Below are 18,244 nucleotides of genomic sequence, written 5' to 3'. Positions count from 1 at the left end.
TCTCAGCACCCAGATGGTGGCTAACAACCATCTATTACTCCAATTCCATGGGATTTGACATGGAGTCTAGCCTCCGTGGGTTTGCACACATGTGGTACACTTGCATACATGCAAGCAAAACATTTACACATATAAAATAAAAATAAAAATTTAAAAATACATAAAATGGGGCTGGAAAGATGGCTCTGCAGTTAAGAGCACTGGCTGCTCTTGCAGAGGATCTGGGTTTGGTTCCCAGCACCTACATGGCAGCTAACAACTGTCTGTAACTCCGGTTCCAGGGGATTTGACACCTTCTTCTAACTTCCGTGGGCACTGCACAACACAGGTACACTTACACACATCAGGCAATACACTCATACACAAAAATAAAAATAATAAAAATAAAATATTTTTTAAAGTCTATGTAAAAATTAAAAAGAAGTTCCCCTTCAATGTAGCTCAGTATCTTCCCTACGGTGGTGATACAGCAAAGGCCACTCAATTTCTAGTAACCACTAATGAGACCGTATTGAGCTCCACAACCAGAACACTGTTTTAGATGTAAGACTTTTATTTATTTTTCTTTATGCCCAAGTAAGCCTGAGTGGTTGATGGCAGATTTTCATTATTCTGCTATCTGTCCTCAATGCCCCTATCTTCACAACCAGAAGAGACATTTACTTTTACCCTAGAGTGTAGAGAGTGCCAAAGCTCTGGCAGCTTACTTGTAATGGGTCAGAGTGCGGGCAGAAGGGTCAGTGGCATTGATCCACTTGGGCATCCAGTAATGGGTCAGCCAGTCAGCCCGGCCTGGGTAGTGGCGTTCGAAGATCTGCCGGTAATAATAGCCTTCTTTAGTCTTGGGAGTATTAAAGGGAAACTTTTGGGCTGCCGCTGCCATCATTGTATCATCAACCTGTAAGAATTAGGAACACAACACATTTTTATACTTTTTTGCTCTGATACAAAATGAAATTAAAGTTAAGGCATGACTATAAAGTAACAATGCCCTTTAAATCACCCATCACTGATAAAATGCTAAAACAGCTCTAATACACATAGCCATAGCCACAATAATTTTAAAGAAATACTCATGTGTTGTTCTTGTTGTTTTTTAATCTTTTTGAGACAGGGTCTCCCTGTAGCCCCAGCTGGCCTGAAACTTGCTATGCAGACCAGGCTGGTCTTGAACTCAGAGAGCCCCCTGCCTCTGCCTCCCAAGTGCTTGGATTAAAGGTATGTGCCATCACACCCAGCAATGTTTATTTTTAATACTTGGGGTTGACTGTTTTATTCATTTGTGCCCAGCAGGTATCCAAAAATATGCAAAATGATCAGTGATGATTAGTAAGTCTCCCCTCTCCCTCTTTCTCTTTTGATTCTAGATATTACTTTGTAATTCATCATGTTTCTTAATTCTTATGTTAATTCTTATAAAACAGGTGTTCCTTGTAGGATCTGTGACTCTCTCCTATAGAAACAAGTATTCAGACAAAATACAAAATAGGGATTCCAGCTCTGTCCCTAAACTGTGTTGTTCCAGAAAATGTCTTTTAAGACAGACCTGATGTTCAACATAGTCCTGCAAAATCTTGAACCAGGAGTTCTTGACTGAAGTGATTCCATCACTGAAGGCTTCTTTTGGTCGCCAGAGAATCTCTTTGGGTAGTAGGTTGGAGTCCTCAAACGTCTCTCTCAGGAGATGTTTTTCTATGCCATCCTGACATGGAAATACAAGGCAAGTCAGTGAAAGTCATCAATGTGACCTGGAGCATTCAGTGGTTTTGACTGCAGCGCATTTACCTACTTTTGGAATTCTCATTTCTGGTGGCAGAGACAGGTAATAGGAGGAGAATCGATGGTCCAGAAATGGGACTCTCAGTTCAAGACTTCAGGAAAAAAGAAGAAAATCCATCACACATCCAGTCAGCACCTGGCATTTCCCACAACAGTACCAGACCGAGTAATGCTGAATATAAAGTGATTTTACACAATGTTTCACCTTAGACTTTGTGTTGATACAGACAGATTACTAAGAGCTGCTCTACACTAGTGAGTATACACAAAACCCTTCTCTCAAAATAAATAGAGCATTGGAAACTTCCTGTTTGAGACTATTCCTTCCCTTTCCGTGAAAAGTTAACTGTGTATCTCAAAAAGCAGAAAAGCTAAGGATCACGAGTAACCTGGTCACTAAGCATGTATGTACTTTGCCTAGACCTTTCTGACCCATGAGAGCATCTTTTCTCCTCTCAACAATCATGGTAACTACCGCACTGTAGTTGTATTGTATTATAGCTGTTGTTGTTATAATTAACAGACTAATCAATGAGCATGCAAAATAAGGCCAGGTATGGTGGCACATACTTTTAAATTCCAGCACTCTGGAGGCAGAGGCAGGAGGAGCACTGTGAGTTTGGTCTACACAGCAAGTTCCAGGCTAGCCAGGGCTACTCAGTGAGATCCTCCCAATAAAACAAAAGTAAAGTAAAATAATAAAACGAAATAAATAAGATAAAATAAATAAAAATGTTCTTGAACATTTCATCAAATGCTACATCACCCATGTAGAGTGCTAGCAACTCTAGTCAGGACAGGCAAAAACAGGTAATAACCATGGCTCCAGTCCATTCCCAATTCCCCTATTTAATTACTTCCTAAGTGTGATTAGTAGAAAAAAATAAATATTTAATGTCAGATATTTATTATGTACAGTTAAGGATCTTCAATTCCTTAACATGCCCAGTTAAAATGTGAAAACTTTAGCCAAGAGGAAGTAACTCAAAGCAACATTTTTTTAAACAACCCTATCGAACTCTCTATCTTCATCTTCTCCTTCGGGCCACATATAAGTGGTATGGCAGGTACTCCTCAATACTTGATATGTGGTGCTTGTAACTTACACTTCTCTTTAAAATACTTAAAAATAGTCGCTGTGGCCTTCTGTCTGATTGTTCAGATGTGGCGCAGTGCTGTTTATCTACATTGTGAAGATGGTAAACTCTCTGAGGCATCTGCAGAAGATGATCCTCTCCCCTTCACCATGACAGTACTGGAGCCACACCCCAGCTCTTTTGGTGGTAAGTTGAGATAAAAATATTCTGCAGGGTCTGATAGAGGCCTTGGGGTGGGGTTTGGAGTTAAGAATTGTACAGCTCTTACAGAGGACCCAAGTCAGTTCTTAGCAGCCACAACAGGCAGCTTACAACCTGGATCCAACACTCTTCTGGCCTCTAAGGGTACCTGTATTCAAGTGCACATATCCACATACATACACATAATTAAAAATAAAATAAAACAATTTTTTAAAAACCTTAAAAAAATACTCTGTGACATATCTAACTGAAAAGAAAAAAAAATTAGCAATCTCATTTTTTAAGATTTTTTTTTCTTTCTTCTTTTTGTTTGCTTGTTTTACAACAAAGTGTTCAAAGACGGAGTTACCCATGGGCAGCAGTAGTCCGATCTGCACGGAGAACATCAAACAAATAGAGTTCCTTCAGCAGCCTCTCGCTCTCTTCTTCAGCCTTCTCAGGAGAAGGAGCCTGTTTTACAAACAGAAAGCTGAGTGTCTCTGCTTTGGCACAGAGCATATAACACTTCCATTTTACGTATAACAATGAAAGACTTTCAACAAGGGTCGGGGGCAAGTGACAGCAGAGGCTACCAATGCTCTATGAAACAGGTCTACCCTCCCACCAAGCTGTTGCTATGGGAACAAATAAGATGGATGTCCTGAGCAACAGTAACAGGTCCACAGGAACTAAGAAATAGAAAGATAATTCTTATGTTTATGTTTAAAGAATGAAAGTATTTGATACTATTAAGACTTCTTTCTTTCCTAGACAGACACTATTGAATTTCCTCACACATATATGGAAATATACATACATACCACACACACACACACACATACACACACACACACACACACGCGATACTCAAAAATGCTACTCATAACAGGGACAGAGAATAGTAAACGGTCAAGTAATTCAGACCTTTCATAATTTAGCCTGGACATTCCTTTACTTCAGAGTGCTCACCTTGTGGAAATATATGTAGCCCTGTGTAAGCTCATCTGAGCCCTCTCCTGAGAAGATCACCACGCTATCTGTGTTCTTCCGAATGTATTTAGAAATTAAATACATACCTTTAAATAAAAGAGAAATTAATACTGGTATCAACTTACCTTTCAAAATACCTTTACTTGTGTTTCAGAAACTACACGCTGTAGAGCCATGTTACACTTTGTGTTAATATAAGTAGCTTCCAAAATGGTATCCTAAGTACTTGCTGTGCAATGATTTGGATGTGGTTTGTTCTCCAAAGGTTCGTGTGCTACAGGTGTGGTTCATGCTATGGAGAAGTGAGAGGTGGTGGACCCTCAAGGTCTAGTCAGGGTTTCTTGGGTCCTTAAGAGTCTTGCCTTAGAAGGCACTAAGGCAGGTCTCATGGGATACCAAGTTCATCTTCTGAGAGTAAATGAACCCCTCTGTTCTTTGACCTAATCTGAGGGGGGATCTTCCTCTTACCTGTGTTCCTTGGTACTATCCAGCAGAGTGCCATACTGCTGGATTTCCCACCTCTAAAATTCTGAGTTAAATAAACTTTGTGTTTTGAAAGTTGCCCTCTTTTATATTATATTATAGCAACAGAAACTGGACTATTAGAGGTAGTTTAGTTTGAATTCTTTGTTTTTTCCTACTACCACTCCTCACTTATCAAACCCACATTTGATTAAGAAGGCTCTGGGCAGTATCGAAATTTTTCTACACTACTGTCTCTTCCAATCTTGTTTTTCACTATCACCCTTCTTTTAGACACTTTTTCCTTCCAAATTCTGCCCCTAGTTCATGAATTTCAATAGCACAGATAAACTTAAAAGTGCTTATTTACTATGATGCTTTGGAAAGTGAAATAATGTTGTAATATCCAAGATATTTTATTGTACTCCAAAGTAAGTGAGTTTCAAAAAGACTCTTAGCTATTTTGGATCTTTCTGATTTGGGGTAAACTTCTAATCTCAGGATGTGTCCACCAGATAAAACTAGAATTATTTACAAGACAACAATACCTAGTGATTGTTAAGTTGTGAAATGGAGCAGTTACCAAAACATGAGATACAAACTCCTTAAGGAAAATGAATTGCAGTCTAGACCTATTTCCCCATTTTATAAAGAGCGGTGTTCCCTCACTACTCATTTGCGATTGCTTCTGGAGAACCCCCCCTCCCACCAAATATCCAAATCTACAGATGCCCAACTCCTTATAAAACGGTTTCATATCACATATAACCCACATACTTTCTCCTGAATATAGGCACACTTTGTTTTACTGTACTTGTCTTTACTGTGCCTCAGAGGTATTTCATTTCTTACAAATTAAAACTCTGTGGCATCCTTGCACTGAGAAAGTATACGGGCATCATTTTAAAAGAGCTTGGAGGATCAGTATTATTAGTAATACAATATTCCTAGCCGGGCATGGTGGTGCACGCCTTTAATCCCAGCACTAGGCAGAGGCAAGCGGATCTCTGTGAGTTCCAGGCCAGCCTGGTCTACATAGTAGGTTCAGGCCAACTGGGACTACAGGGAGACCCTGTCTCAAAAAGCCAAAAAATTAAAATAAAATATTCCTAGATTAAGGTACTTAGTAGACCATAGCACAGCATAGACATAACTTTTATATGTACTAGGAAATGAAAATACTTATAACTCACTCATTGAGATACTTGCATTGTTGCAGAGATCTGAACCTATGGTATCTCTGAAGAATACTTTGACCTTAAATCACCCTTGATTACCTACAATAACTAAAACAATGTGATGCAATGGAGGCAGTTGTTACACTGCATTATTCAGAATGACAATAAAGTCTGTATGTGTTCAGTAATGTACAACATTTTTCTCGTTGTTTGCAAGCTTTGATTAGTGGAATTCAAGGATGATGAATCCATGAATACGATGGCCCAACTATACAATGCAAGATACTTTATACCAAGGAATAGAGGGTGGGGGCCAAAATACACATCCAATCTTTGTGGAAGTGGTGATACCATAAACTCCAAATATGTAGTAATCCTCCTGCTTCAGCTTTCTGGGTGTGAGCCACCATGCCTGGCTATGATGGGACAGGTTTGAAGTAAAAATAAACAATTTACATGAAATGTGTATGACAGAACCTAGCATGCTCAGTAAATGTGAGCTGTTATTTCTTAGTCTTATGAAGCACTGTGTTTAGAACTGCAGGTAGAGCAGATCTTGACAATATTCAATGTATAGAAGACCTTGCTATATTTATTTAGTAATCACAATGCCAAAAGCAATTCAAGGAACTCTTAAATTGTCTTAACAACATATTATAATAGTATTAGCAATACAGGAATTTTTCTTCTATTCATATTTACATAATCTCAAGTTGTTGCTTGACATCATATCTCTTAAACCTTCTCAGTATTAAAACTCTTCTCATTCTCAAAAACTATCTTACCTACAGATGCTCGAATTGTTGTAATATCATAAGTTTCCAAGGAAAATATGACTTCATCCAGGGCTTGAATGCCTTCTTCAGAATTAAAAAGGACTTCATGATGCTCACTTCCAATATGATTTGCCACCTGATTATACAAAGAAAAATCCATGTTTCCCTAAGAACTACTCTTGAAAATGAAACAGGACAGTGTCTCCAGACCACCAAAGTAAGAGGCAAAGTAAGAGGTCGCCATATGTAAGTGAGCCACACCTAGCTTGCCTCTCGCTCCCCATTCAACCACAGGAAATAAGTCTCCCATCAGAGGATTCTATGGTCACAATAGATAAAGTATCCAGAGTACAGTCCAACATTTTATTCTATTTAAAACAATTACCAAGATCAGTATGAGAGCAGAAATAAAAATCATCATTAACAACTTGATTTTCATTCTAATAATAAGTTCTAACTACACAATAGGCAGATGGCACCATACCTTTCTGGCAGCCAGTAGGTCGGGGCTGTCTTCCATGCCAATTGCAAATGTCTGCAGTGCATACTGTACTTGGGCTTCTTTGAGTTGCTTCAGCAGGGTGGCAGCAACCAAGCTGGAGTCCAGGCCCCCTACAGCATGGGAAGCGACAGCTTATGGTTATATGTGCCTTCCTTGGAAACAGCAGATACGATTACTCGCCTATTAAACATCGGGACTAGCATTTGATCATAAGATCACCACGTTTTATAAATAGAAATCAACTTTGATAAGTGAAAAAATCTCATGTGTAATCTTTACTGACCCTACTATGGAAACTGTTATCTAAACTGATTTAAAAATAACAACAACAAAGATAATTAATATAAAGGATTCTAAAGAATGTGTACCAACTAACTCTTGCACTAACAAAAACAGATTAAAAACAGGAAGTAGCTAAAGAAAGACCACAGTCGCCCTTATCACCAAAAAAAGGTTGGAATATTCTAAAATGGTGGATTCATACTTAGCCCTGGACAAGTCCTGTGCTTGTTGGGAGACCAAACAATCCTGAGCTAAACTGCCCAGTCTATTTCATGGAAAGTTACCCAACCACTTAACTCCCTATAAAAGATATTTGACTCCTCCTGCTCACTGCTGTTTCCCTGCCCCCACCCCACCCCAGGCAGCCCAGTGGTCTGTTTGCTCTCAAATTAAGCTGCCTATGCCCCGCAAAAAGAAAACACATCCTATAATAAAGCAAAGATAAAATTATAGATCAAGTATTTTACAGTCAAAACCTCAGGAACAGCTATAAATCATTTCATTTAGCCACCCGTGAAACAGCTGTTTTTTTCTTTAAGTTGACCTCACCTGATAAAAGGCAGCCAATCCTTCGGTCTGTCATCAAGCGCTTCTTAACGGCGTTGTCAAAAAGGATTCGCAGGTTGTTCTTCACAGTTTCTATCTCAAAGCCTATCAGCACAGAGAGCAAATAAAGACGCTCCAGAGAAGCTGAGGCTGAGCTAGCTACAGAGAGGAGGCATGCAGTCGCCCATACCACAACAGCCCTCACTCAGGAGGGGCCTCTGCCACCCCCAAAGCAAAGAGGAAAGGAGTCTTAAAACCAAGACCATTCAAATGGTGTGAAAATGACCTGTGTCCTCTCAGGGAAGGGCTGGGAATGGGGGTGTGGCCATCAGTCACCTGGGAAGAGTTTCTCCACATTGTCATAGAGAGCGTGCAGAGGTTCATCCCTACAGTGATGGTATTTAACCATTTCCACCGAGGCAACTTTGCCATTTGGCTTTAAATCTAAAACTTCATAGTGTCCAGGAAGAAATGGCTCCACTTTTAAAAAGGGAGCTGTGGAGTGATTCAATGTAACAAGACCTAAAAATTCAAAGAAAGAAAAATGTATTCAAGCAAACACTTCTCAGCAAATTTCACATTACTTAATGCCCTCTTAAGTCTCCGTTACCCCTTTTAAATGCAAACATGTGCCCATTATGCCAGCAAAGTAGGTTGTAGGGAAAGGAATTATCAAAAACCCTCCCAGCTATTTACTAGAGAGATAAAGAATGGTACAGGGAGATACCGCAAAGTGCACTGAGTTGTAGTAATTCAAATAGGAAAACGATTCCTGTTCCATTGACTTAGTTTCTATATAACAGATGAAGATCCCAAACTTCATTTTTTTTAACCTATAGATGTCCAGTTGTTACAGTAACATTTCCTAAGATTTTCTCCCCAACTGAATGATATTGCCACCTTTATTAAAATCTCCAGCATCTAATTCTCCTCCCTAGATGAAATTTCTGATCAAGAAATTCTATTTTCTAGAATTAAGTAAACAAATACACAAGGACACAATTTTGAAGAGATAAATCTCAATTAACTCTATGATATTTTGCTAACAATTTATTTGTCATGACTGGGGTATTTTAAGAAAAGAGCCATGGTTCCCAAGCCTTTGACAAGCAAAAGGATCCACTGTCAGATATTTAGAAGCTGGGTACCTATCCATGAATACCTGTCACACATTGTATATGAATAAAGCCATATAATTCAAGCTTCTTCAATAACTTTGACAGTGTCCACCCTCAAACCAATATGATCTTTGACACAAAAGCCAATGTTTTATTAGAAGTAGTTAAAAGTCTATCTATACAGAATACTTTTTCTGATTTACTATTTGAATCTCTTAACCCAGTAATCTGTGTGCCTTCAAGATAAAGACCAAAGGACTCAATGTTCTCATTAACTGGCAGAGCTCAAATGCCCTGTAGGGGCTGGGGGTAACTGAAATTTTTTTAAAGGATCAACAAAGAGAAACAGTACTAGAGATGAAATGATTCGATCTAGAAAGGGGCAGAGTTAAGGGAGTAGAAAACACTCAAATATCTGAGAGTAAACTGTAGGTCAGATTACAGTTCCTTATCAAGTGTCCATTAGGTCCAAAGGATGACCAACCATGGGAAGCCGGAGCGGTTTCTGATTTGTATTCTCTTGCCAGGCCTCCCTAACGGTACCTTAGTAACTGATGTGGAATACTCTGTACTATTTGATCACAGATCAATTCAAATATCTACTAATACACCCCACTATAGTGTCTCAAGTACTCTTTTACTGATCTCAAGATCCTTGCTTCATACAATATTAAATCTAAAAACTAAGTGGCAAAAGATTTAAGAAATGGCAATACTACATTAGAAGAAACTGTGCTATCTAGGTAGGAAATAAAAGATGATGACCAAACAATGTCAGAAAATGCTAAGTATGTGTGTTAGTGAAGTATCTGTTGCTATGACAAAATACTTGAGATAAACTATTTAAAAGAAGGAACTGTTTATCTTAGCTCAGACTTTTGGAGGTTTCAGTCCATGGTCACTTGGCTGTATTTGCATAGCATGCTTGCAATATACTGTGGAGGAAACCTGCTCACCTCTTGGTGGCCAGGAAGCAAAGAGTGTAAGGAGTCAGGGGCTGGGCAGATAGCTTAGTCAGTAAAGTGCCTGCTAAGCAAGCATGAAGGCCTTCAGATCTCCAGCATCCATGTAAAAGCTGAGAGCAATAGCCCACATCTGTAACTCCAGGCAGGCAAGGGAGGGGAGACAGGCAGATGCCTGGAGTTCACTGGCCAGCCAGTCTAGTGAAATCAGTGAGCTCCAAATTCAGTGAGAGACTCTGTCTCAAAAAATAATGTGGAAAGTGACAGAAGACAACACTGTGGCTTCTACATGTGGTGAAAGAGGAAGAGAAGGAAGAGGAAGAAAAGGATCTTCTTCACACTCAGAGGATCTACTAGTCACTTATAAATTTTTGGATTGACGGGATGGGTATCCTGTGCATGCTTTTAATTTCAGCACTCAGGAGGCAGAGGCAGGCAGACTGCTGTGAGACGGAGATCAGCCTGGTATACACAGTGAGTTCCAGGTCAGCTGTGGTGATAAGGAGACCCTGTTTCAAAAACAAAACAAAAACTTTTTGGATTGACCCCAATAGGATTTTCAGTATAATCCAGGAAAAAACACAAAACTAGGACAACAGTGAGTATTCTTAGGAAAATTCTATTATTACCTTTAGCTTCTGAGCACACAGCCAGAAATCCATCTTCTGTCATGGCTTTAAACAAAGGCCTGACTCCATAAGTATCTCTGCCCAGAAACACTTTCTTATTGGCAGTGTCCAGTAAGATAAATGCAAACACCCCATCCAACATACAAATGGTTTGCTCGATGCCTCCTTTGTCATAGAGATGAAGGATTATCTCACCATCCACTTGGGTCTGGTATTCAAATTCAAAACGTTGTTGCATCTTAAAAGAAGCAGAGCAAAACAAAAATATTAGGATCCTTGTGTATCCATTAATAATACTGATTCAGTAGTTCTGTATTCCATAATCAGTTCACGTATTTTGGTGATTTAAAAGAATCATCACACTATCAAAATATAGTTTGTTCCAACTCACAATTCTGAAAATTCTTTACAGCAGAAGTTGAACCTATAACAATACAAATTGCATTCTAATAAACAGGATACAGTGGCAAGTTATCAGAATAGTAATACTTGGAGAAATCAGAATGTGTATTGTGTACCCCATATTATCCTGTATAGGTTAAACATATACATTTACATATAGTTATTCTTTGGTGCCAAGTTACCTTCCCCCAAGATAATAAAATCTATAGGTAATCAAATGCCCTATATAAAATGATATAGTATTTACATACAATCTACATACATCCTCCTATATACTTAAATCATTTCTAAATTATAACATCTAATATGACATAAATGCTTTGTACATATTTTTATATTATCTTGTCTAAGGAATACAAATTTAGATATGTTCAATATAAACATAATTTCCCCCACCCCCCAGATATTCTCCACCAGTTTTTGCTCAAATCTGTGAATGAATAAATGATTCCATCACAATGACATATAGTCCAAACCCAAGCTGCTGTTCCCCAAGGGTGGACAGCACTCAGTCCGGCCCTCTACTGCAGGGGCATTAAAGGTACTTCTCACAGACAAAATGACAGGGGGCTCTATCAGTCCACATGCTCCACAGGAACAGCAATGAGACTGTCACTGCCACCTCCAGCAAAATGATTAGGCTAGACCTATGTCCAAATTCTGAGGCTTTCCCCTGCCATTAGCAACCCACGAGTGCTGAAAAATCCTCACATCCCTCACTTTGTACTTGGGCTGCATCTTCAAACTACAAAAAGTAAATTGATATGCATATGTACAACTTGTATATATGCTCCAGTGTCTCTCTGTCCCTAATGTGTCCTTTGTCTAAAGCACTCACAGAGCTGTCCAAGCATGTGCTTTGGCTGCCTCTACAGTACCACCAGCTAGCCACACCTCGTGGCTCTGAGGGGCCACCAAGGATGATTTTGTCTTTTTAGCAGGTAGGGTTTGAAAACCATCTTCTACAGATCCTTCCAGATAAGTGACCCTATTAGCAAGCAGCAGCTTCCCAGTCTACCTCTCTCACTTCCAACCTCTCCCTCAGTGGTAATTTACTCAAAGTGGAGAAATGTCCTTGGGTTAACAACTTGCATGTATGAGTTCCAATTCCCTGAAATGTTCCCATGCTGCCTCTGGCCGTCCCTTACATCAAGGCCACCATTCTAAAGTCACACTAGCATCTGACTTGATGCAGGCCTCTGACTTGTCTTCGCTGTCTCCTTCCATGCTCCCAGCATACCTCTGGCTGTGTTTTAAAGCAGGTCTTATTTTCATCAAAGCAAAGGGTCGAGGAAGGGCTTTGGTGCTGTGTTTCTGAAAACATATAAGACTAAACTATGCCTCACCTGTGTAAGTCTGGGTTTTTGATAGAAGCAGTGGAACCTCTGTGCAAATATAACACTGAGCTAATTTAGAAAGGTGTGCTGGATAGCTTTAGTGTCAACTTGACATACCTGGGTTGAGGGAGCCTCAATTGGGGAATTGCCTCCATAGGACTGGCCTGTGGCCATGTCTGTGGGGCATCTTCTTGGTTTTTGAGTGATGTGGGAGGGCCCAGCCCACTGTGGGTGGTGCCACCCCTGGGCAGGTGGGCCTGTGTTGCATAAGAAAGCAGGCTGAGCAAAGACAAGGGGAGCAAGCCAGTAAGCAGCCATTTCTCCATGGCCTGTGCTCCAGCTTCTGTTTCTGGGTTCCTGCCCTGAGTTCCTACTTTGAGCTCCCTGATGAACTGTGACCTGGGAGATGTAAGCCAAATAAATCCTTTCCTCCCCACATTGGTATTGGTCAGAGTATTTTGTCACAGCAATGAAGAAACAAACTAGGACAAAAGGGTTCTCAAAACAGTTAACTTATAATTTAACAAACTAAGAAACAGCACTGTTGTTCAAGCAAAACAAGGTATTTGCTACCTCTCCAGGGAAAAACCAGGTCAATACTTCCAGAGGACAACCTAGTAGTATTCTCTTATATGTGATACTGGTTTGAGTTAAAGACACCTGACTGTTCTTCCAACTGCCACCTCCCATTAGCAAGATCAGCATTTTCATCCCTTACCCACACTCATCCTAAGAGTCACTAGAGCAAAAGGTTGTTCCAATTTTAATACTGCTAGGTCTTACTTAACACACTTCACTGCAGCCACCTTTTCACCATTCGGCTCTTATTAAAAAGGAAACTGCAAGAAATTTCTCAGTGGCAGTATTATACAACACTCCAAATATTATATAATCATCTCCCAACTATTCAATTCTATCCTTTCTTTAATTCCTCAGTTGCTGCCACCCCTAGAATGCCATGCCAGCTCTGACAGTGCTGAGTCACACTGGGGACAATCCTCCCAGCCCCACCTTCCCGCCACTCCCTCCCTCCCTGCTTCCCACTCCACAGCTTCTGCACATGCCGTTCCCCTCCACGTGAAATGCTCTTCCAAGCCTCACCTGGACATCATTCCAGACTTCCTCAATCAACTGTCCCTCACCTCCCTTCCTGCATAGGGCTCTCCCATACTATTACATTTTCTTGTCCAAAAAAGTATTATATGAGCAATGATCTTTGCCTGTTTCCTAATAGAACAAGCTCCATTAGAATTCCTGTATGTAGGTAAGTGCACCCATGTCGTGCAATGCCCATGGAGGTCAGAAGAGGCTGTTAGATTCCCTAGGACTAGAGTTACGGACAGTTGTTAGCTGCCATGTGGGTGCTGGGATTTGAACCTGGGTCTTCTGCAAGAACAACCAGTGTTCTTAACCACTGAGCCATCTCTCCAGCCCCCTAACCAGCTCTTTACACCATTATAACTCCATTACCTAACACAGACCATATCAGCCTTAATATTAAAACTTACAACAGAAAGCTAGGCATTGTGGTACATGTCTTTAATCCCAGCACTCAGGGAGGCAGAGGCAGGCGGATCTCTGTGAGTTCAAGGCCAGCCTTCTACATAGTTCCAGGCCAGCTGGGGCTACAGAGAGACCCTGTCTCAAAAAGACCAAAAAAAAAAAAATTCAACAGAAAAAAATTCTAAGAGTCAAAGAAATTAAATTGGTATCCCATTTTAATCACTTCTTAAAAATCTAAGACACTTTACTTCTTTGTGCATCAGTGCTCTATCCCTACCCGATCAGAGCAAACAAACATCAAAAGTGCTTTACAAAGCAAGAAGCATTGCATAAAATATATCATCATAACCACCAGCTCTCAGGTTTAATCATAGGCAGACATCTGGCTGTGCTTACCGCCTTGTGGTTGTAGATTTCACCATTGTAACAGAGCCACAAATAAGGATATTTCTTTACACGAATTGGCTGCATTCCAAACAGGGGGTCAACTACTGCCAACCGATGAAACCCAAAGCAGCAGTTGGTGTATCCATTGACATTCTCAAAACGGAATGCATCTGGCCCCCTGTGTGCAATCTTCATAGCACTCAGACACTGCACGGAAAGGCAGTCATCACTGCCAAAGAGGGCCCAGATTCCACACATGGTGCAGGGGAGCTGTAAGCGCTCTGTAGAGGAAGCACACCAATCTCATATTCAGTATCCAATCCTTGATTCCAGAAACTTACATAAGCTGTTCCATAAGTTGAACATAAACCATTTTATCTCCATCAATTTTTCACTGAGGTTGGTGGGCACAGGGACTGACTTAGCTTGCTTGCAATTAATCAAAAATAAATGGCAGCTGACCCCATCAGAGACAGCAGTTTAGCATTCAGCCAAAGCCTGCATCTCTCCCACCTTCGGGTTTAGAGGGAGCTACACCTGCCAGCATCCAAACTACACTGTGTCTGTAATCCAGGTTTGCTCTCCAGATCCACGCATGGGCAGGTTAGGCTGCTCCAAGCTAGCCAGGGATCCCAGCCTCAGCCCTCTGAAGCTGAGACTATCAAATCCAAAGATCCAGATTTTCCATGTAGTAGACTTTATTCCTGGGCCCCTGAAAATTGAAATGTCCTCTTTTTGTCCACACTAACTACAGGTCAAATATAGAGAGTATAAACAACAGATCATATACACTGCTAAGTGTGACATTAAAACATTTTAACTCTTTAACCATTTCACAACTTCCAACTTACCCTTTAAGTGATTTATCTAAATATGACTGAAGAACCAGAAAAAGAAAGCAATATAATTTGCCATCAGATACCCTAACAAGCATTTTGAGTTGACAGATATAAAATATTCACAGTTCTGGGTACGGTGGTACATGTCTATAATCCTAGTAACGGGAAAGCTGAGGCAGGCAGGAAGATCAGGATCAGTCATCCTGCGTTATATCAGACCTTGTCTCAAAAACAACAGTAACAAAAAGTTCCAAATGTCCTAAATGACACACAAAAAAGTTCTCAAATATTTGTTTCCAAGTTGCATTGGTTAGTAAGCAAAATAAGTAGAATATAATATATATAATATGTTATATATAATATATATGTTACTAGGAAGCAGGTAATTCCTACAAATATTAATTCAATTCCAACTTTATTACCAGCTATACAAAGAAAAAACTATTTCATTTAGATAATGTCAGCTCAAAATAGTTTAACAAAGAATTTGTAACTTACAAATACTGCTGTATTGGTTTTTAAATGCAAATCTGCAACAAATGCTCATACAATCTGGTACAAATACCCTAGAGGAAAAAAAAAGAAAATACAAAGTCACACTCATCAACCATTTCCTTTGCGAGTATTTCATTAGTATTTAATGAAGCAAAGCTTTGCTTGCCCTTTTAGTAAGCCCAGATCAAAATAATGGAAAATGGTATCAACCAAAGCAATCTGAAAATAGTACTTTGGCAAGCAGTCCCCTCCATGAAGTTGGCCAAATAGTCTATGATGGGATGGATTTCCAGATTTGGTAGGGAAACCCACTGATATTTATGAGGGGTGACTACTAATGAACAATATACTTTTGACTCAATACCAATCAAAAGCGAACTGGAAAAATGCTCTGAAAATCAAGTATGGCCAACCGAGAATCATTTACCTAGATCTTAAAGCTGTTTAATGAATACAGGTATTGCCTATCATACAAAACACATGCTAACTACTAAATTAAACAGGAAAGGAGGCAAAGAAAAGTTTGTGAAGCACATTTTTCTTCAATAAGAAGCAGCAAATTAAAGCTATATTGTTTTGATGGAATTAGTCTTATAAGCAGGGAGAAGCCCTACTTGTATTTTTCTTTTGTTTTTCAATGCATATTTGTACATTTCATGCAAAATATTTTAATCATTTTTAAACCCTCTCCCCCATCGCAACTTCACAATACCCCTCACAGGATTTCATGCATTCTGTCATATATGTTAAGGCCTACAGAGTCAAGTTTGTGTACCCAGATGTCCCTTAGTGCAAGTTCATCCACTGGAGTCCAGTCAGCCTATCTACAGTCTCTCTCTTAAAGAAAATTTCTTGGGCTGGAGAGATGGCTCAGAAGTTAAGAACACTGGCTGCTCTTGCAGAGGACCCAGATTAGATTCCCAGCACACACATGGCAGCTCACAACCATAGTAACTCCAGTTCCAGGGGATCTAACACCTTCTGACCTCAAACATTGTATGACACGTGTGCACTTATACACATGCAAACAATACACTCATACACATTAAATAAAAATAATATTTTTTTAAAAAAGAAAATTTCTTACTGTGGTTGCCTGTCCCAGTAACTCTAGTGCTGCCCAACAGGAATGTGAGCCATTATGTGTAATTTAAAATATATTACTAAACTCCATTTAAAAAGTAAAGCGGTGAAATTGATTTTAAACATACTTCAACACAGCATACCCAAAACAGTAGTCAGTATAACAATATAATAAAAGCCACTGATATTTCACATTGCTTTCCCTACATCATAAAAAAAAAAATCTTATGTATTTCACATTCACAACACAAGTCAGACTATCAAGCATTTCTAACGTTCAACACATGTGCGTACTAGGCTTGAGGATCCCAAGTTGGACAACGTCACTTCAGTGCATTTAACTTTCTATTTTACTTACCCTCTACCTAAACTTCATACTGTCACCTATTTTGAAAATTCCAATCAGCCCGTGGGCAGGTGCAAGCCTTATTTCTAATTAATCTTACGATAATGGCATCAATGAATGGAAACAGTTATCAGTGCTTCCAAATTATTAATCGAGGACGCAGGGCAATGGGCAGGTAAGAAATGTAGGCCACGGGCCAAGAATAAAAACTGCCTTTTTATCTAAAATAGTTAACATTAATCCGAAGTCAGGCCTGTAGAACAGCTACTAGTAAGAAAAGGCTTGCTGATTCTTCTGCCTTTTTCTACACTTGGCCGCCTGTCTCCTTAAACAGATGTCCTCCTGGCAGGGCTACTGGTTTGAGTGTTGAAGTAGGAGCCGGGACAGGGGAGGAAGCTGGGACAGTAAGACAGAAAGCCGGCTAGATGAGCGGATCCATACAGACATAAACGCCGGAGACCCTCCTTCTAGAGCTGGGGAGAGCCCGCACCGCCCCCCCCCCCCCCGCGCCCCCCCATGAGAACCCAGCCGCTGCACTACCCCGCCGCACCGTACCGCGCCAGGCCATGTGCACGCTTCCAGCTGGGCCTCGGATTGCTGAAGTTTCCCTGGCTTTGACGTCATATAGCAAAAGAAAATAGTAACATTTACGGCGGCCACGCTTAGGCCGCCCCGGCCTCGGGTTCGGAGCGGCCGGGCCTCCCAGTAGCGCTTCACTCAGAAGCGCTTCTACCCCCCAGCCCCCGACCCCCACCCGCCCAGAGAAAGCTTTCCCCACCAACTAGCTCCCAGGTGCGCAACAATCGCAGGACGCCCGCCCCACCCGGGGTACCCGCCGCACCGCAGCTTCGGCCGGGACCGTGCGCTCACCATCTGTGCGTCCAGGATGCAGATGCGCACGCCCAGCAGCAGCGCATCCTCTCATCTTCCCAAATCGCTGAGCTCTGGGCCCCACTTACCTGGGCGCTAGCTGCTCATGTCAGGAGGAGGAGCGGAGGCCAGGGTGAGAACTGGCAGGCCGAAGGGCAGCCTCTCACCTTATTGCCACCAGACTCCTGTAATGCTTGCGGGAAATTTCATCATACCGCGGAGACCTAACCCGGGTGCAGGGGCGTGGCCCGCAGTGCTGACGGATGACGCCAAGGCGGGGCTGGGCCCTGGCTGGGGGAGGGGGGGACTGAGAGGCGGGGAGAGGGGAGGAGCTTTCGTGCTTCAGTTTCTTGAGGTGCTTAGAGGATAACCTCTGAGGTCTGGCCAAGTGCTTCACTGGGTTACTTCCCGGACCTACTCTACCTACAATTAGAGGTCTCTGAACTTGGTCTTTAGTTTCTCCCTAAGAAAGCATCTGATG

At 41.0% G+C, this 18,244-nt stretch overlaps 1 protein-coding gene across 4 annotated transcripts; it reads right to left on the bottom strand.

Annotated features, from left to right (window-relative positions):
* Window positions 1-530: 530 nt before the first annotated feature.
* Window positions 531-18,023, bottom strand: Asns (asparagine synthetase (glutamine-hydrolyzing)). Of its 4 annotated transcripts, none has more exons than XM_008855211.3 (14): window positions 17,853-18,011; window positions 17,449-17,505; window positions 15,468-15,535; window positions 14,140-14,411; window positions 10,502-10,739; window positions 8,129-8,314; window positions 7,796-7,897; window positions 6,947-7,074; window positions 6,472-6,598; window positions 4,026-4,132; window positions 3,427-3,527; window positions 1,790-1,871; window positions 1,547-1,702; window positions 531-898 (listed from the first exon to the last, which is right to left on the bottom strand). In XM_008855211.3, the coding sequence occupies exons 4-14, from the start codon at window positions 14,386-14,388 to the stop codon at window positions 704-706; spliced, it is 1,671 nt and encodes a 556-aa protein (XP_008853433.1). In that variant the 5' UTR covers window positions 14,389-14,411; window positions 15,468-15,535; window positions 17,449-17,505; window positions 17,853-18,011; the 3' UTR covers window positions 531-703. The 4 variants fall into 4 exon arrangements, with proteins under 4 accessions (XP_008853433.1, XP_029413096.1, XP_008853432.1 ...); XM_029557236.1 differs by lacking the exon at window positions 17,853-18,011 and adding an exon at window positions 17,764-17,782; XM_008855210.3 differs by lacking the exon at window positions 17,449-17,505 and having other exon boundaries at window positions 17,853-18,023.
* Between the last annotated feature and the right edge of the window lie 221 nt (window positions 18,024-18,244).

Source organism: Nannospalax galili, unplaced genomic scaffold, assembly GCF_000622305.1.
Source record: "Nannospalax galili isolate Female #2095 unplaced genomic scaffold, S.galili_v1.0 scaffold187, whole genome shotgun sequence".
Taxonomy (NCBI): Eukaryota; Metazoa; Chordata; class Mammalia; order Rodentia; family Spalacidae; genus Nannospalax; species Nannospalax galili.
This window is presented reverse-complemented; position numbering and strand designations above follow the sequence as displayed.

Excerpts from the sequence above, each read along its gene's own strand:
- Asns (XM_008855210.3), bottom strand. The coding sequence starts at position 14,388 with ATGTGTGGAATCTGGGCCCTCTTTGGCAGTGATGACTGCCTTTCCGTG. Across the intron at positions 3,528-4,025 it reads GCTACATATATTTCCACAAG|GCTCCTTCTCCTGAGAAGGC; the intron begins GTGAGCACTCTG and ends TTTGTAAAACAG. Across the intron at positions 1,872-3,426 it reads CGGACTACTGCTGCCCATGG|TCTTGAACTGAGAGTCCCAT; the intron begins GTAACTCCGTCT and ends TTTTTCCTGAAG.